Source organism: Lampetra planeri, chromosome 28 (genome assembly GCF_965212315.1).
Source record: "Lampetra planeri chromosome 28, kcLamPlan1.2.h2, whole genome shotgun sequence".
Classification (NCBI taxonomy): Eukaryota; Metazoa; Chordata; class Hyperoartia; order Petromyzontiformes; family Petromyzontidae; genus Lampetra; species Lampetra planeri.
Window position 1 is genome coordinate 3,524,376 of NC_136134.1, and position 20,609 is coordinate 3,544,984.

General features: G+C 50.4%; 1 protein-coding gene across 5 annotated transcripts in view; it reads right to left on the reverse strand.

Moving 5' to 3' along the window:
- Positions 1-389: 389 nt before the first annotated feature.
- LOC144728326 (calmodulin-binding transcription activator 1-like) overlaps positions 390-20,609 on the reverse strand; it is a 630,428-nt gene continuing 610,208 nt past the window's right edge. For all 5 annotated transcript variants that reach the window (XM_078607684.1, XM_078607683.1, XM_078607681.1 and 2 more), the window contains 2 exons: positions 4,902-4,976; positions 390-1,182 (listed from right to left, as the gene is read on the reverse strand). In XM_078607684.1, coding sequence (XP_078463810.1) covers positions 1,119-1,182; positions 4,902-4,976 — 139 coding nt within the window. In that variant the 3' untranslated portion in view covers positions 390-1,118. The remainder of the gene's footprint in view (positions 1,183-4,901; positions 4,977-20,609) is intronic.

Below are 20,609 nucleotides of genomic sequence, written 5' to 3' on the forward strand. Positions count from 1 at the left end.
TATGGGACCGAAGATTGGGAGCAACTGATCAATGGTATGCATTATACCCCACGTATGTACTTTTTGCTCAAGCTTGTTTGTATTGCACGTACAATACTTCGTGGTAAATGTCCACATTATTGGCCTATGCCATGCAGTGCAGTTTCCATTTGTTGTCACACCAGAGTAATTATGACGTGTTCGTATGTGTGTGCTTGTTGTGTATATATGCACTTTTTTTGTTTTAGGGGGCCCAAGTTCTGCATGCAAAAGCCACAGTTGTTTGAGACTAACAAAATGGAAGGGGCATTCGTGTATCGACAAAGGACATTATTTGAGGGAACATTTACTGAGAGAGAAAATAAGAGCAGGGAGACTGAAATGGAAGGACTTTAGGTGTTATGAAAACATTTACACAGTAATCAAGCTCTTTAATATGTATGGTACACATAATTTCACCCAGTAGATTAGAACAGACATCGGTTTACTCTGTGCGACATTCCAGTGGCTACACGCACGAGTGTAATTCAGACATCCAGGGATATAGGTGCATGGGGGGGGGGGGGGGCACCAGTGAAAGGATTACAAAGTTAAAAAGACAGCGGATAAAGAGTTGAGGTGGGTTCACGCTGGATCGCTTAACACACGCAATGTAACGTAATGGCCACTTAAGCCTCACTTCAGGGATGTCACGGTGAGGAGGGGGGGTTCAGATGAAGAGTTTACGTGCCCCCTAAAACCGTTCGCTTAGGGCTGAAGTTTTAGAATGCCGAGGATACGAGCCTGGCAGCCAATCGAGGTTATGGGATAGAGTAAAGAAGGGGGGGGGGGGGCGGGTGGGTTGGTGGGGCTCAAGGGCTCTGAAGCAGTCGTCACGCACCACGTGCCACACCATGGGGGGCAACCTAACACACGAGGGGGGTGAGTTACGTTCCACGCGGTGGTGTGAGCACATTTCGCGTAACGTAAGGCACGTGACGTTCACTTAAACGCAAGTCAAAAGATCCAGCGTGAACAGCCCACCCTGGACGAGGGGGCAACAGGGTTTTAGGATCTGACACGGATGGGATGGGTGGGGGAGCAGAGCCCAGGCCTGGCCTAGCACGAGATGGTTGAGTGGCGTCCTCCCAGCGGGGCTGTTAGGTTGTCAGGCTGTGCTTCTGAGGACTTTCCACTTCTCGCGCTTGCTTTAATTCCTTCATTCTGTGCAACCGAGAGAGAAGGTTGGCAGGGTTGGGGTTGGGGGGGGGGAAATAAAGCATTGGCAAGACAAATTAACGAGCCGTTTTAGGAACACACCATTTGCCACCGTGGTGCAAATGTAGTGGCCGCACATAGTGTTTCCTGTAGGCCTCATACGTTTGTCAAAATGCATGAGTTTTTTTTTTCTCGAAAACACTCGACATGCCAATACATTTTGAAGGCTACTTCAGCAACGCATGAACTGGGTAAATCGAATGCAGCTCGGAAAGAGAACAAAACCATGCGTCACGTGCACAGGATAGCAAATCGACAAAATCAAACATCTCCAAGGCGCGTGTATAAAAGGGAAAGTGAGCAAGGGGACTTAGTATGCGCAACAAAATGCAATTAACGGAGGGGGTTCAGACGAAACGAAACGTTTAGGTTGCACAAAGTCACTGTACAGGAAACACTATCATGCACAGACCAGAGAAGACATGCACTGTGTCGGCCTACAACCAGTCAACAGTTTGCAAGGTGAAGATGCCTGGGCATGTGGGACCCTTGCGCGGACATGCACATTCTACTGATTGCACCGTAAGAGGTCTGATCAGCACTGCGCTGTCAGTAGCACAAGTGCAACGATGCCTCGATTGTCTCCAAGCATGCAATTTTAATTGTAGGTTCTTTTAAAAAAAGCACATTGATAGATTAATGTACTTTTTTCCCCTTTTCTTTGGCAAGGGCGGGGGGGGTGTTTAAATGCAATCGGCAAGCAACACTTTGCGTGGAACTTCTCTCGAGTAAAAAGCACAAGTCATGCCCGTGTAATGGCTCCATAATTTGTAATGCCTCATTTTCTACCCTCCACGAGTGCGTCTTAAGACGACAATCTTTGCACTTGGGATTTAAATTTTAAAAAAGCCACAATATAACTTGATTGATACATATTTACAGAAATAAATAAATGCATCCAAGTATAGAAGCTGCTAAAAGAAAAAAAATCTGCAGATGTAAATAATGTTAAGGCATGATTTGAAATACACATGCGGAGAGATTGACAATTGGCAGAGGTAAATCATGCACATTAGTAATGTTTTGTATAAGTTATCTTCTTTATGAAGGAAGTTTTGTAACACTTTGAAGAATTAACCCATGAGTTATACTTTTAAGATGAAATTAAACCTATATGCATGTCCATAACCAACAGTTGTGTATCAAGTAACAAACTCACATTTTAGTGGTTTTATGGACAGCAATAGCTTGAGCATTGTAATTGAAAATTACTGGGTGACATCATCACCTATTAATATTAACCTGACACTGATGGGACGCGAAACATAGAAAACAGGCTCCGACAAAAAAAAGCATAGGCATGAAAACAAAAGAGACAGCAACAACTTCAGAAGTGCAACACATAAAAAAAGGCAATGGTTACATAAAAAAAAAAATTAACAACGAAGGAACGTTCTCACGGAATTAAAATGAGGGGGCGTTGCCACGTGAGAAAATGGCTCTTGACAATTATTGGCAGACCTTGAGGTCTCCGTGTCGTATTTGGTTATTTAACGCACGAAGAAGTGCACACGGGTGACAAATTGTTGGCAGACACTTGAGGTCTCCCGCCTTATTTTGTTATCGAAACTCACCTTGGATGCGTAAATACCAACAGAGCCAGTTGCCAATTATGATGAATGAGAATGCAAATATGAAACAGAAATGATGTGAATTCAACGGCATATATAACGAATGGCTGGGTTGGGGGCTGGGGTAGAAACAGAAGCACGTTGGGAAAAAAACTTTTTGGAGCAACAAAAGAACAACAAAAAATACATTATTTTCCTCTCATGAGCAATGTGTGCTTAGTGAGCGAAATGCACCGCTGTAAGTAAAGAACTGCGTTCAAAACTCGAGGCCGATTCATGCGGCTGGTATTGACACTCGAAACGACTTTTGTCTCGGTGGACCTGGAAGGTGGAGAGGCATCAACAAGGGTCCTGAGAGAGGTCAAGCACCTCTCTCGAGTTCATCGTGATGGCAAGGATGAGGCTAGCAGCCATTGTGCCAGCAGGCCATTCACCATGCAAGCAGTTGAGAGGGTGTGCAGGCTTTGGGTTTAGGAGGAGGTGGGGGGGGCAGTGGTAGAGAAACAGGGGGTGTGGGTGGGTGGTGTGGGTGGGTGGTGTGTGTGTTCGCACGCGTGCACTTGCGGAAGGCGGCCACAAAACAGTCACTCACCCTTCGAAAATGTCTACTCTCCAAAATCGTTCTTTGGACAGTGTTAAAGAGAAGAGAACGCAAGATGTTTGCATTCTGCTTTTTGTTTAGTTTAAGAATTTCCCGACATGATATAACGTGCAGAAGGTGTGTACGTGTGAGATGCAATTTGTGCAGCACTAGTGAAGGTATTTAATAATAATGCTGTTTGGCTCTTCCACTGCTAGATGAAAGTCTCCCCCACACCCGTAGGTCATGGGAACTGTTTAACCCATACTTCAGCATACTGGTCTGTGTGAGTTGATGCCCAGGACTGGTAGAGATTATCACTCACCGCTGACGTTAGCCGTGGTCAGGAAGCAAACTCAGGTCACAGGGTTCAGAGCAATGTGCAAATCACTGCGCTGCCACTCCCCTCCCATTACGATTACATGCATATATATTGACCAAATTACGTGCCGTACGTTTTGACCAAAATATACTATTTGTGAGATAGTTACTCTTTAAGGTACAAAAAAAACCTAAAATCATGTAAATGTACTTGAAGCACAACAGAAACAAATATATTCCTACTGTATGCCGAAATAATAATCAGCTTTACAGTTTAGAAATGTTATAGAGTGAACTAGTTGCTGTGAACTACACGTGTACACCCTTGAATACTCAACTGCATGTGTGTGTCTGATGTGTTGATGGTATGTACACAGTCTTAATATAACCTTTGACCAACAGTATTACACTTCGGTGTGCTTTATCCCCATATATGTGCACCTCAACACTTTGTAAAAACTACTTAATTAAATTCACGAGTAAAAAATTAAAGTCGAAAATCTCTGCATCACCAAATCTTTGCGTGGTATTTAATTTAACACGACCTCTAAAACCCCCACCCAACTACAACTACAAACGCAATCTCTAAACAACATCACATTCGCTTCCGATAGATACAATAACAAATATTTAGATTAAAAAAATTGCATAATGATGTTATAATCTAGTAGAAGCTGGCTATAAGGCCAGATGTGCTTATATCCGAAGAGTGCTTCTATAAGAAGTTGCTTGTTGCATCGCCTCACAAGCACATTATAGCGATTTTACTTATAAGACGGCTGTGCTTATAAAACTTGCCCTTACATCCAGCTTCTGTTAGATCATTTTTAGATATGCACAATACTTACGTTTTAAATTTGAAGATGAAAATGTATATCACTGCTGCAAATGTTATAGTGTTTTAATAAATTATATGTAAACTTTACTCAGCACAGTACTCAATCTTTAAAGACTCAAACTGGAAGAGTCTTGAACCCTTTTGCAAATGTACGTTTGAGGGTCGACAGAAAGAAAAAAAAAGTAGCGATTGATATAAAATGCGAGTACTGTTATATATTAACAAAGTGCAGTACTTCATGCGAGAAAGAAAGCAATGGGAATCCAATTTTTAAGCCACCCTTATTAGTAAATTAGTCAAAAGCAAAACCCCAAAAGGAGCCGAAGTTTTTCCGTCTGGTTTGCAGTCCTTTTACCTGTGTCTACTTCTTCGAAGGAACCTCATGATTTTTCGCGCAGCTTGGTCCTGGTTCTTGCTCAAGAAGCTTCCCCTAAGTAACAAAATACAAAGGTCAAACAAAACGTTAAACGCATCTCTTTTTTGTTTGTTGTAATGAAGTCTAAAAAACGACTGTGGGATTTATAAAACGACAAAAGTTCACTTAAACATGTTTTTACGACTACAGCACGTATCTTTACACCCCACCTCTCTACTAACAAACATTGTATTATTCTTATGCAAACCAAATATGGCTATTCAACATTAATTTGATCCTTATGGCGGTACCCTGGGGTACCAAATAATACAAAATGGCCAAGGCAATTAAATATTTTATTTCTGGGACACAATTTTTTCCAGGGGTGTACTTAACTCCGCGACTGGGGTACCATTCAATTCGAAATCGGTGCTACTCCGCGATGTCGAAACACAGTGAGGGCGATTACGTCGAAACCCTGAACGTTCGTGTATGCACCGTAGTGGTGCATCGTGTACAGCTCGTCGAGATGAGTCGATTGCCGCATCGCTGACCATCAACAGACTAAAAAGGACTGCATCACGGACATTATGCGAGAGCCGGGGTACTATGGTACCCCGGGGTTCCGCCATAAGGTTAATTTGTTGACAGCGTCAAAAGTGCAAATATTTAGTAAACACTTGAACAGTTGTACGTTTTAAAGTCAGTACCATTGGTTAATAGCATTATATACTCTACGTGTGTTTATATATACCGCTCATCAGCATAATTTCCTAATTTGAATGATTTGAAATATAATGGCATCAACTGCAGTAATATTGACATGCAGTATTTTTATTTGCATGAGCAATGTTTGACCATTTTTTTTTTATTATGTAGAAAAGTTTTCCATACCCTATAAGATGTGTAGTGACTGGGAATGTCACTGTGTGGTGCCAGGCTTGCGAGGCCACGGCGGGATGGACACTGTTGTGTGTATACCCCAGACACGGTGTGTAGTACCAGCCCTAGTGGGGGCTTGGGTGAGCGCTGGTTAAGCGCGGTGGCACCACGCACAGCTCCCGTTGAGAGAGCGAGGGAGTGTCAGGCAGCTCGGGTTATGTTGGGGGCATGATACTCTGGCTGACCTGGAGACATGTGACCGGATGATACTGGAGGGGGGCCACCGGTGGAGGGGGCTAATGGGTGATCACATGATCCGAGAAGAACTCTCGAGAGCCTTCGGGCAACGGCGAGAGAGATTGAGAAGGTGGGCGGGGCGAGAGGCGGAGCCAGCCCCAGCCCGGTCCGATATAAGGGGGGCCCTGAAAGGGGCTCGGGGTTCTTACTGTTGGAGAGGCAGGAGATCCACATCAAGCTTGAAGAAGCCTCCAGCCACGTGGTCCGGGACCCAGCTTGTGGTCTCGACCGGGACAGGAGAACCGTGTCTAGTTCCGCCGTAGCATGATTAGTTGGGTGGTCACCACCCGAGAGTATGTTGTGTCAATAGCTTGGAGTATGTTGTGCTAAGAGTTTAATAAAACGTGTTGCTCCCAAGACGTCTGGAACTCAGTTGGACTCACTACAACTGGTGTCGGAAGTGGCCAACTTGCTAGGAAACAGCTAGCGGTAGACAGTCATGTCTACACGTCGCAGAGTTCGTACATGGGCGTTGGACGATGAAGACAATGAAGAGCTGATTCTGCCCACGGCCGTCGATGAAGGAGCGGAGGCGCTGCCAGCGGAGCAGAGCGCCGTCGGAGCGCGCTGCGCCTCGCCATCGTTGGAGGAGCTCGTCAGAGACGCGCATGGTCGCCTTGCGGAGCTTCTTCAGACGGCGTCCTTGATCCTCGCCGAGCTGCGTCCTCTATCTGCTGCGACGAAGGAGGGAGCGGCAGAGTCGTCTAGACGGAGCGACTCGGCCGCCATTTCACAAAGGGCGGCAACGTCGACGGCGCAGCCCGCACTCGCGGCCGCCATTTTACTGCCGGCGCAGAGCACGGAGCCCGCCAAGCTCGAAGCGGAGCTGTCCTCGCCGATTGATATCCCGTCGCTCCGCCGCCAACTGCCCTTCATTAAAGAATTTGTTGCTGCCAGCGACGATTGGGTAGCGTTTAAGAGGCGATTTCTCACCAATGCCGACTTGGCGGGATGGACGGAGGCGGAGGCGCTGAAAGCGCTGCCCGCCACCCTCGACGACGACGCCTTGGCGGTGTTCCTCGCCATCCCGCCATCTGACAGATCCACCCTCATGCAGGTGTTTGACCAGATGGCGGCTGTTTTTGAGCCTCCGCTGAACACCCGGCAAAAGTTCGCTATAAAACGTAAAGGGAAGGGTGAGTCGGCTCTCGCCTACCGTAGCGCGCTTTTAGCGCTAGTGAAGGCCGCGTTCCCTAAAATGGACCATGACAGTTTTGACGCCTTGGTCCTCGAGAAGATGCTGAGAGTCGCGAAACACCTCCACACTGTGCTTCCCGCCGAGGACGATGCGGTGTCTTTACTCCGGGTCGCCAGGTGCATCCAGGCGCAGCAGACCCTGCATCGCAACAGGGTGTTGGTGGCGTGTGCCACATCCTCCACAGAACCGGATGCCTGCGCGGAGACCGAGCTTGCTACCGCATGCTCGCTGCACCAGCAGGGTGGCGTCCATCGGGGTGCTGACGATTGGCGGAGGGATGACTGGCGACGGGCGAGGTCTTCATCGCCCCAGTCTAGGAGTGGCCGGGTCGTCTGCTACAACTATGAACTGCTGGGGCATGTCCAGTCGGGCTATCGGGTTTCTCGACGGTGGCCCCCGGGGAGTCCGCCTTCCTACAATTCCCTGCTTCATAAGGCGAGTCGTGGCGCACCTCACACTCAGCCCCGGGGTTCACTTCACCCATCGGGGGGGTCCGGTTTGGGTCAGGGTCGCGCACGGGTTTAGGGGGAGTCGGGACGTGTTCGTGACACGTGCCCACTCCGACCGTGTCGGTTGTCTTGCGAGGAGGGCTTGCTCATGCACTGGGACGGGGGACTAAGCCGGTACGCTATTGTTGTCCCTACCACTCTGCGTGGCGAGGTTGTTTGGGCCGTACATAAACGTCTGTTACAACTGGGTGTGCAAAAAATGCTGGCCGCGCTCAAATTGGATTTTTATTGGCCGGCCATGGCCCCGGACGTTGAAAATTTGCTTAAAGGTTGCATATAATGTGCACGGTGGAAGTCACTGGCGAAATCTTGTTTCCCTCCGCTGCAATCCATTCAGGTGTCGCGAATCAACGAGCTGGTTGTCCTCGATATTCTCGGTCCATTTCCAACTTCCGTGCGAGGCAACAAATACTTTCTCGTTTGCGTTGAGTATTTCTCACACTGGCCTATGGCCTGGCCGCTCCCGAATCAATCGGCTGTAGCTGTGACCGAGGCGTTCCTTAATGGCTATGTCCTGGATAACGGTGTGCCCGATTGCCTTGTGACTGATCAAGGTAAAAAAAAATATTCGAAACTGCTGTGTGAGGTTTGCGATTTGCTGGGGACAAAGAAGGTGCGCATGTCACCATACCATCCACAGAGCGATGGCATGGTCAAACGCCTGAATAGAAAGCTGACCTCCATGTTGAGTCACCTGGTCAGCGAGTCACAGCTGGATTGGGACTTGCATGTCCCTGCAGTTCTCGCCGCCTACAGGATGGCCCCTCACACGTCCACCAGCTACTCTCCCTTCTTTTTGATGTATAGACGGGAATATGATCCTCCCATCGACGTATAGTTGCAGGCCGCGCCGGCCGTGAAAGTGTAAAAAAAATTGGATTTCGTTCGGTTCACTCTTGAAAAGCTCTCTGAAGCGCGGGAAGCTTCCAGAGTCAACTCCCGAGCCAGACAGTTGGCTAACGAGCGGCTGAAGGGGGCTCGTGTTTCCCTGTGCGATTGGGTTGCAGCAATTTAGGGGGGCACATCCCCTAAATTGCTGCAAACCTTGAGGGGCCGGTTGATGCGCCCTGAGAGGGGCTCGGGGTTCTTACTGTTGGAGAGGCAGGAGATCCACGTCAAGCTTGAAGAAGCCTCCAGCCACGCGGTCCGGGACCCAACTTGTGGTCTGGACCGGGATAGTGGAACTGTGTCTAGTTCCACCATAGCATGGTTAGTTGGGTGGTCACCACCCGAGAGTATGTTGTGTCAATAGCTTGGTGTATGTTGTGCTAAGAGTTTAATAAAACGTGTTGCTCCCAAGACAACGTCTGCGACTCAGTTGGACTCACTACAGATGTGTTATGTGAAATGTGACACGCTGAGATTCATTACCACTCGAAATATCAATGTAACCATAATTAAGTAAAGACGTTCAGTCATATTTTACACCAATTAGCACACAATGTCCAACATTATATATTTGCACTAATGTGACGCTGAATGCCTCCGCATCTCCAAGCGCCTTAACATCAGATCAGCACATCATCAGAAAGATTACTACCAAGGAGGAGGGGCCATTTGGGTGCATCTAGCTAGTTGGAGCAGGACAGAACTGCAAGGCAGCCAGACACCGGCACCAACAATTGCCCAAGCTCTGCTCTGCCAACCAGTGGAGGGGGAATACTCACTGTGGCACCCTACCCTTTTTTTGCCAGTATCAAGATGTGGAATGATAAGGCTTTTCTGGCATAAATAGAGCTGTTAAGATCTTTAAACATCAAATACACACCTATATTACCAAGGCATCAAGTCTTCATTAACCACTCATACTTGTGGTATACATTTTCAAACAAATATGCTTTCAAATATGCTTCATAATGTATGCAACTGTTCTTGAAACTGATTGGCCTACACGAGAGACAACCTCTTTTATGGCTTTGTCTGAAAGGTGCTTAACCAAATAATGGCAAAATCAAACAGTACAAGGACAGTGCAATGTATTCATATAACACGGGGGCCGCGATGAGTGGAACTTTTGACAAACTGGCTCGTCTGTCAGGCCAAAAGTAAATTTCCCAAGTAAAGGGCGACTCCCACCGTCAAGACACGATCGGCAGTAAAGCATGACAAATTTTCAAATACACATGCTTAAATAAATGGAACTACAATATTATCTTAAACACCATTATGTACAACATCCACACTAGAATGTTCGTGATCTCGACAGGGTCTGTTTAAGAGAGCACAGAGATGTCAGTGTGGGAGATTCCAAGAGAATACGATATCAGGTCGTTTTCTTACAGACATGCTAATCTCTCACAATACAATGGCCATCTCCACAGCTTCGGTGGTGCCCGGTTTTCCTACATTGACATGCTAATCTTACATTAACAGATTGACATGCTAATCTCTCAATACAATGGCCACCTACACAGCTTCGTAGTCGTGGAGGTATACCAGCTCTCCGATCTTACATTTACATGCAAATTCCATCTCTAGCCCCGCCCACTTACCCTTGGGCTACACATCCTGCTTCAGCAGCTCTCCCGCTATATTTTTTCCTGCCTCAGCAGCTCTCCTGCTATATTTTTTCACCTAATGACGATTGCTTGTGTTGCGATCAAAACGTCGTGATATTTTTTATAAAATTATTTTTCTATCTATGTGGCTTTACCGAAAGATCCAAAGAATATTAATTCTTGCAGTCACGAAAGCTTTAAGTCAAGATTTTATATGTATGTTTTTTACCAGGTAAAGCTCACTGAGCAATGAGCTCTTTTTCAGAGGCGACCTGGCCACACACGACAGCTCATCATCACCTGTGGGAATTTATAGTTAAGCAGCCAAATAATCTAAATGCGTTTTCTACATACGGAGGACAAAACCAGAGGAACCGGAGAAAACCCCACGCGACCACAGGGAGAGAGAGAACACGCAAACTCCAAATATGCAACAGGCATTGCCAGGGTCCGGGATAAAACCACGGCCTCCTGCGTACCAGATGTTTATACTAAATAATAGTATAAAAATTGCAAATAGTCTTTCGATGACACTATGCATGACAGTTTTTGTATGTTATGAGTAAATAGGATGGTGTCTCTGTATGTGCATGTGTGTACTTGAGTGGAGAAGTTCTGCTCCAAATGTCCCCTGTACAAAAATGTTAAGAGGTTTAACAGTATCGATAAGTGGTTTTTGGTTTAGATCGTGTAAATATAAATGTGTTGTTAAACCCGCTGCCACCGGACACAGCAAATTAGTAAGGTTTGTCACGTAAACAAAACGTGCCAATTCGTTACTAGTGTAATGTAGCTCTCAGAGACACCGTCTTGTTCAGTTATATGTATATTTATTGTGATTAAAGTCCACCGACTCACTGATAACTTAACGAGTAACCGCGAGTGACTATATACACCTCTGTGTAGTTGGCTGACTACACAGGAGCGGATGCATAATAGTCACGGAGACAATATAACTATTGCCTTCCAAGACTACAAGGTGCCCAATCCAGGATGATGAAGACAACCCGCTCCAAGATGACGATGGCGACCACAACAGCAGCCCAGAGCCCTGTTCCACGCCGGCTTTTATCCCCTTCACGACCTGGCCACACTCCTTTTCCCGAAAACGTTCTCATCGCATCTGGCCCTGTCTGTCTGTCTCAATTATTATTAACGACCACTTAGGTCCCATATTACCCTTACTTGACCCTGTCTGTTCCCCTTTGCGTCAATTTGTAACCACGGCCACCGGGAGCCGTACTTTCCTTACACTAGTACAGCACACCGGTGTGTTGGAGAGTAAACCAACAACATTTACTATTTGAGTACGACATTTGGCCAGTAGTTACAACCAGCATCATCAGGCGACAGCCAAAGTTGTGGAGAAATCCTCCTGTTTCGATCTTAAATAGAGGGATAAAAGTGATGTCGTTACTTGTGAGACAATCAGGAGCGAAGGCTTAAAGGTTTAACAGTAAACATAATACACTACTTACAGACCCTTAATGAAAACATTAATCCACCACTGCAAAGTTTCACCGTTTGCCAATACACATTTTTTTTACAGTCTTTGTATTTTGCAACTGAATTACACGGTTATGCACCTATTATAGGGATGCATTATATCAGTCAAAAATGTTTACCTGTAGGGTTGTACGTAAAAAAATATAATACTCCTGTAGATCAACATAATCACCATCATTGCACGTTTTACAAGCAGCAACATGAAGTCTAAGATTAATGATAAGCACTTTACAAAAATTGGCACAATTGTTTTCTTAGCCTTAGAATATGAAATGTCTTCTCCAATAGGGGCATCCATATCCTAGGCTATCCGTGCAGAAGCTGGCCCACTTACATCGAGTGACCTGGTTTAACACATTTTGCTTTACTGTGCAAATGTAACGTAGTAACTCCACGGGAGACGACTTCACGGGTAACACACTCTTTATTTTATCAAACTTGGTTACAGGTGACTAACACCTACTTTGTATCTCGGGTGACAAACACCCACTTAGCTACTTGGCGACTAACGCCCACTGAGCTACTCGGATGACCCACATCCACTTAGTACTCGGGTGACAAACACCCACTTAGCTACTTGGCGACTAACGCCCACTGAGTTACTCGGATGACCAACATCCACTTAGTACTCGGGTGACAAACACCCACTTAGCTACTTGGCGACTAACGCCCACTGAGCTACTCGGATGACCAACATCCTCTTAGCTACTTGGCGACTAACGCCACTGAGCTACTCGGATGACCAACATCCACTTAGTACTCGGGTGACAAACACCCACTTAGCTACTTGGCGACTAACGCCCACTGAGCTACTCGGATGACCAACATCCACTTAGCTACTCGGCGACTAACGCCACTGAGCTACTCGGATGACCAACATCCACTTAGCTACTCGGCGACTAACGCCACTGAGCTACTCGGCTTCACTAGGTCTTCAGCTCCGTCTTCGGGTCTTCAACTGGGTAACTCTCCCCGAGTGCTCTCGCGCGTCCCCCTTTATACCCCACCTGCGGACGTCGCTGCGAGCACCCACTTATTCGACCAATCGCCGGGCGCTGGCTACGATCCTCTTTTCCCACATCTCATCGTGCCTCACCACTCACTCCGCGCCGCCTCGTCATCTGTCACTCCCGGCGCGCGCGTCCACACCACGCCCACAACGCGTGCCCAACCCCGCACCCCGCGCCGCCCCGTGATCCATCACTGTCACAGTCGGCGCACGTCAATACCACCACTACATCACCCCCTACCACATAGCTCGCAGCCGCCCCGGCTGCTACAAAAATATACAAACCCTCCCTGTGTGCCCCGTAACACAACACAACAACAAGAACAACAACTAAGCTAACAACACAACACGACGCGAACACCACCATCCGCAACCCTCAACCAATGCCACCGCGACAATAGAACAATATATACAAACCGGCGAGTGACAATAGCAATGTGTATACAAAAAAAATAAATGGAATTTTTTTTTTTTTTCTTTCGACTCGTGCAGTGTCCCCTTTTCTTCCGAGCGTCCCTACAACGGGACATTACCCCGGCAGAGGGGAACACCGGGCGAGCTCGGTGTAGAGCACAAAAAAAACCGTCCTCATGAAAATTGTTGAGACCTAGCCCGAGTCCGCCTTGCCGGTCCGTCGTACGGCACCAGACGCGGTTGAACGTCCGGTGGTGCCGGCGGTTCAGGAAGACATCGGCCAGGCATCGAGGACTCGTGCGTGCCCCGGGGTTCAGGCTCTCGACGGTCAGCAGCCGTCAAGCCCGAGGCACCTGGGGGTGGGTCAGGTGGAGACACGTGAGGATCAGCCTGCGACACCTCCCTCCCCGAGTCGACGGTCACATCACACGCCCGGTCGTCACGGCACAGAACGGGGTCACGCGGTGCCGCATAGGGCTTCAGTCGGGAGGGGTGCACATACCAACGGCGTTTCCCCCATTTAATCTGTATACTCTGGGGCCGTGCAACCCGCACAATTTCCACCGGTCCCCTCCAAGGTCTCAACAACTTGGGGGACGTAGCCAACGGTGCATGTGGACAATGCAGCCAGGCCTTATCGCCTGGTTTCCAATCATGCGTATGCACCCTCCGCTCATGCAATTTCTCGTTTGCAATTTGCCGCGACCGCGAATTCAACCTTGCCCCCTCCCGCGCTTCAGTCAATTTGGCGATATTAAATTTGATGTGGTCTGCCAATTTAGATTTTGCACGTGGCTGGGAAATCCCCAGTTGGACGTCCATGGCCGGATCGGCCTCCCGCCCATACATGAGAAAAAATGGGGAAAACCCTGTCGCCGCATGAGGGGCCATTCGATAGGCCGCGAGTACCCCCGGCACCTGTAAGTCCCAATCAACCTGATCGTCGCAGACCTGTTGGCACAACATAGACGTAATCGTTCTGTTCAGACGCTCAACCATCCCGTCAGTCTGCGGGTGGTAGGGGGAAGTACGCACTTTCTTTGTACCCAACAGGTCGCACACCTCGCGCAACAAAACGCTGGAAAAATTCTTCCCTTGATCCGTCAGCAAGCGTTCGGGGGCGCCCTTGTCCAACACATAACCCTGGACAAAGGCGTCCGCCACCGCCGCAGCCGACTGGTTGGCGAGCGGCCATGCCATAGGCCATCGGGTGAAGTATTCCACGCCAACCAGCAGGAACCTATTTCCCCTTGGTGTAACCGGAAAGGGCCCCAAGATGTCCAACGCTACCAATTCGTTTATACGCGAAACCTGAATGGATTGCAGCGGTGGATTAGCTGCCAATGGTGGCGGTTTCCTTTTGGCGCACCCTACGCATCCCTTAAGAATATTCGCCACGTCGTTACCCATCCCCGGCCAATAATAGTCTCGCTGGATTAGGGCGAGCGTTTTGTGAAAACCCAGATGCATGAGCCGTTCATGAGCTGCCAGAACAACCCTACCCCGCATAGCAACAGGCACCACGAGCACGTGACGCCGGGACATGTTGTCCCACCTCATCAACAGGCCCTGTCTGCACACCCAGGAACCGACCCGCGCCTCCCCTTGTTCGGGAGCGCCAACTTTCCGACGCAGCGTAAGTAGGGAGCTGTCGGACATCTGGAGGCGGCCCCACTCAATGAGGGGCAACGACAACAGCGAATCCCTCCCCGTGGGGGCGTCCTCTCCCGGGGTGTCAGTGGCGGCGAGCGCAACTCCCGGGGTGCCGGCGACCGGGGGTTTGCACCGCGCTGATCCCAACAAACATGTGCAGTCCGTGTACGGCGGCAACCGCGACAAGGCGTCCGCGTTTGAGTGCCGCAACCCTTTTCGGTAAATCGTCGTGAATTGGTAGTCTTGAAGGACCTCCAACCATCGGGACAATTGGCCCGATGGCTGCGCCACGCGCATAGCGTATTGTAGAGCCGCATGGTCCGTCCGGACCGTAAAATGACGGCCGTAAAGATACGGCCTGAATTGCTGTGTAAAAAACACAATGGCTAACAATTCACGACGAGTTACGCAATAGCGTTGTTCTGCGGGGGAAAGAACCCTACTACCGTAGGCGACCACCCGTTCAACCCCCCCGACCAACTGTGAGAGCACCCCCCCGATACCCGTATTGCTGGCGTCCGTGTCAAGCAAAAACGGTTGTGTGAAATCGGGGTAACACAAGGGGGGAGCCTGCACCAAAGCGTCACGGAGGGAGCAGAACGCATCCTCCTCCTCTGCCCCCCAGTGAAACCTCACACCCTTAGCCGTCAAAGCGTGCAGGGGCTTGGCTATGGTGGCAAATTGCTTGACAAAACGACGGTAATAGGAGGCAAAACCAATGAAACTACGAACCTCCGTGACCGAGGTTGGCGTTGGCCATGAGCTGACGCAATGCGTCTTAGCAGGGTCCGTCGAGATCCCTGAACGACTCACGATATGGCCCAAATACCTGACCGATTCCCGAAGCAGAAAACATTTAGCCGGTTTAAATTTTAGCTTAGCGGAACGCATCCTGAGGAACACCGCTCTCAGTCGCTGGAGGTGCTCCTCGAAAGTCCGACTAAAGACGATAATATCGTCAAGATAAATCAAACAGGTATCCCATTGGAGGCCCGACAAAACCAATTCCATGAGTCTCTGGAACGTGGCGGGAGCGGAATGTAAGCCCATGGGCAAACGGTTGAATTCAAAAAGGCCCCCAGGTGTCCGGAAAGCAGTTTTAGGTTTAGACTCGTTATCGAGTGGCAATTGCCAAAATCCAGAAAGCAGATCGAGTGTGGAAAAAAACTGCGCTCCCGCCAAGGCATCCAGCGACTCATCCATCCTGGGGAGCGGATACGCATCCGCCATCGAGATTTTGTTTAAGCGGCGGAAATCGACACAAAACCGCAAGGACCCGTCCTGTTTCTTTACTAGGACAATAGGAGCACCCCACGGACTAGAAGAGGGCGAAATGATATCGGCCGCCAACATATCATTAACCGCCGATTGCACATGTTCCTTCTGGCCGGGCTGAGCCGGAAGGGATTCTGACGAATAGGGGCCGCGTCCCCTGTAGCTATGTGGTGGCGCAACAGGTCAGTGCAGCCGATATCGTACTTATGTTTGCTGAACACGTCAGCAAACTCGATGAGCAAACCCCTCAATGCTCCCAATTGCACCCCGGACAAGTTAGCAGAACCCGCACACAGCGAGTCCAACCACTCAGTCCCCTCATCACTTTGAGGATGCGACTCGACAGTAAAATCTGCTTGAGCCACGAGCCGTTCCTCAACGGGCAGCGGCGCGGCGTGAGCCAGCACCGTTCCCTGCGCAATTACGGCCGGCCGCGACCCCGTATTCAGGACCATTACGAACGGCTCACTGTCCCCTCTCACCACGGTTTGAGCAACCGCTAAGTCGAGGCCCTTACTGGCTCTGTTTGACGGCCCCAACAGCACCCCCTGTGCCTCCGCACCCACCTCGAGTGGCTTCCTGAACCGAAGGGGTACTAACATTTGCGATCCCGGGGGTACCCGTACAGTGTGAGTCGCCAGCGCCTGCACCGTCGCACAAACCGTGCGCACTTTGATAGGGCTCGACAAGAAGGCAACCCGCCGACCTGACGGAAGCTCTATGCAGGCCTGATCAATAAGAATTTTGATGGGCATTTTTGACAAAAAGTCCGTACCTAGCAAACAGGGAACGGCCAGCGATGATGATACAAAAATAGGGCCCGCTAATTTAATGTCCCCAATGCAAATAGTCGCCCGAATCTGGCCGATGATCCCCAGGGATCCCCCATTCGCCGCATAAAATGGCACGTCTACCGGCAGAAGGGGTCTACTTTGGACGGGAAGAATGTTATAAATAAGGTCCGAGATGATGGTGGCCGACGCACCCGTGTCAACAAGCACCCGGACCTCAACCCCGTCAATGAACCCCGTTACCACGGACGACCCGGCTGACGCAGCCACGATCCTGTGGGCCAATTCGGACCACTCGACTGCTTGCGGGCCGCGTACGGACCCCCCTCGCCGAATTGAACCCCCGGCACCCAGCCGCGAACCCCCCACCGCGAAGCGGCGACCCGAATGTGCCGTGTTTGTGGACCGAACGTGTGAGGTGCCGCGACTTGCCGGGTTTTGTTGGGATGACTTGTGGCCCTGGTCGTCGTCCCGACGTGGTCCTGCGGCGCGCGGACGCGGGGCCCGGCACCCGGCTGCGACGTGACCCCGAAGGCCGCAGTTGTAGCAGACGACGGACGTCGTAGGTTTCGGTTGCTCCAGCTTGCGGGGCGAACGTGTGGGCGAACGACCTCCCGTTCTCCACTCCCCCGGACACGATGCAGCGAAGCCCCGCTCCTGCACCGCAGCTGGCTGAGGTTCGGCGATCGTGGCGGCCAGTGCCGCATTCCCCGGCCATTTGCAGACGACCCCCGGCTTGCGTTTGAGGACCTCGTACGCGTGAATGCTCGTGGCGATCGCCAGGGAGCAGATCTCCATCTCGTCTGCCACGTTGATGGGGACCCCCAACTCGTGGGCCAACACCAGCAGCTGCTCCGTCACCATGGCGTCCTTCCCCTCCTTATCCATGCGGGGAAAAGCCGCGTCCGCCAAGGCGAGCAGTGCCGTGCGGTAGGCTAGCGTCGTTTCCCCAGCCACCTTCCGCCGATCGTAGAACTGGTGGCGGCACGTGGAGGGCGGCCCGAACACCTTCGCCATCAGGTGTAGTGCGGCCTGGAGCGTAGAGCGGGACGACCTTGCAGCAGATGTGAAGGCTGCAAGCGCGTCGTCGTCAAGCATCGCTGGCAACGCACGCAGGGCAGTGGTGTCGGACCACCCCGACATCTCCTGATGAGCGAGGAACCTTCGTTGGAAGGCTCCCCAGTCGCCCCCATCCGCCTTGAACGCCGACAGCGCGGGCAATCTTTGCTGGAGGACCCGATCGTCGTCGACGTCGGAGAGATTTTCCCGCGCTCCGCTGGAGTTGTGTAAAATGTCGGCTCGGTTGTCAGGCGCAAAATGGAGGGCTCCGGCGCGCGCCGATGACGTGGGCTGCGCTGCGCGGAGGTGTCCGGCCACGTGGCGTCCGTCTTTCCCGCCAATCGGTGGCGGCCCCCCAAAAACGGCGGCAACTTCCAGGCTTTTGGCGCGAAGCGCCCTTTGGCGGGAATCCTCCACCGTCGCTTCCTCCACGACCCCCGCAGCCGTTTTTCCGCTCGCCGGAACGGAGATGTCGGCCAAGACAGCGGCGGCGGCGAGTAGCAACTCCGCCAAGCGGGCGTGCGCGTCCTGGAGGCCGGTGTCGGAGGCAAGCGGAGCGTCGGCCATCACCGCGAAGTGCTGCATCGGCGGCAACTCCTCGTCCTCTACTCCCGAGGTCGGTGTCCCCGGTACGCCGTCGTCATCCCGACCTCGCTCGTGGGTACGGGTAGTCTTCCTTGTGTCCATACTTCTTGAAGACAGGTTTACTTCTGACGCCAGTTGTAACGTAGTAACTCCACGGGAGACGACTTCACGGGTAACACACTCTTTATTTTATCAAACTTGGTTACAGGTGACTAACACCTACTTTGTATCTCGGGTGACAAACACCCACTTAGCTACTTGGCGACTAACGCCCACTGAGCTACTCGGATGACCCACATCCACTTAGTACTCGGGTGACAAACACCCACTTAGCTACTTGGCGACTAACGCCCACTGAGTTACTCGGATGACCAACATCCACTTAGTACTCGGGTGACAAACACCCACTTAGCTACTTGGCGACTAACGCCCACTGAGCTACTCGGATGACCAACATCCTCTTAGCTACTTGGCGACTAACGCCACTGAGCTACTCGGATGACCAACATCCACTTAGTACTCGGGTGACAAACACCCACTTAGCTACTTGGCGACTAACGCCCACTGAGCTACTCGGATGACCAACATCCACTTAGCTACTCGGCGACTAACGCCACTGAGCTACTCGGATGACCAACATCCACTTAGCTACTCGGCGACTAACGCCACTGAGCTACTCGGCTTCACTAGGTCTTCAGCTCCGTCTTCGGGTCTTCAACTGGGTAACTCTCCCCGAGTGCTCTCGCGCGTCCCCCTTTATACCCCACCTGCGGACGTCGCTGCGAGCACCCACTTATTCGACCAATCGCCGGGCGCTGGCTACGATCCTCTTTTCCCACATCTCATCGTGCCTCACCACTCACTCCGCGCCGCCTCGTCATCTGTCACTCCCGGCGCGCGCGTCCACACCACGCCCACAACGCGTGCCCAACCCCGCACCCCGCGCCGCCCCGTGATCCATCACTGTCACAGTCAGCGCACGTCAATACCACCACTACACAAATATAAAAAAAACTTTCCTTTTCCACACAAAGATCTAGGTCAGCGATAGAACATGGTAACAGGGGACTCCTTCATTTCTTAGAGCTTCATCATTCAGTCCAATCCAACAGTTCCTTTTGACGCCCACGGACAATTTGTCTTTGCATTTGAATACCAAACTGCATTGGCTTGTGGGCATCTGAGTTTTACAAATAAAACTTCTAAAAGCAATGTTGGGTTCGTGAGCAATATTCTCAACGCTTGATTACATTTACGCGAGTTTAAAGATGTTGAAGGATGTCGCTTACGTTTCCATTTGCTACAAGACCATTCCCACATAGAACGCCATCCCACCCACTCAAGTTTTAAAAGCCACTGTTTTAATTCGTAAACATTCGGCAATGGGACCAAATCCAAAGCTTTTTCTCATGAATTTCGCTTTCAGAATATTTCAAAATCAGAATATCTATTTATACTAGAGCAATCTGATGAGCTATCAAGCTGTTTTTCACAGATATCCAGGAGTCAACATGAGCACTAACTGAAAGGAGGGAGGCTGCTCCGTGAAGCCGTGTTTATGTCTTGTCCATAGGCCCCGGCCATCTGATTTACTTTGCACATCAATTTTTTGCCCCAAAGGCCCCTTAATGTTTTGTTTGTCCTCCCGTTCCAACTGCTGAGAATTGGGACCATCAGGAACAATGCCTAAGGGTCCTCTGACCATTAGGCCAGAGTAAACCCCCCCCACCCCACCCCCGTTCAGACGTAATGGGCCCCACCACCCACAGAACTCCACTGGGAGACCCCAGGGCCCTGGCTCCACTGTAGTGTAAATGGGTCCTGCTCAATCATGCATGCAGAGGAATCGGCACTGCCACACGTGTGCCATGTTAGCTGCAGTCAGTCGTGCCTTGTTGATGTGCAAGGCAGACACGATGCACAGCTGCATATTGTAGAACAAGACTCAAGGATGTTTATATAGTAATGTCCATTTGCCCAAAGATAATATACTATGAGCTCATCACAGACCCCCATACACAATCCGTAAAAC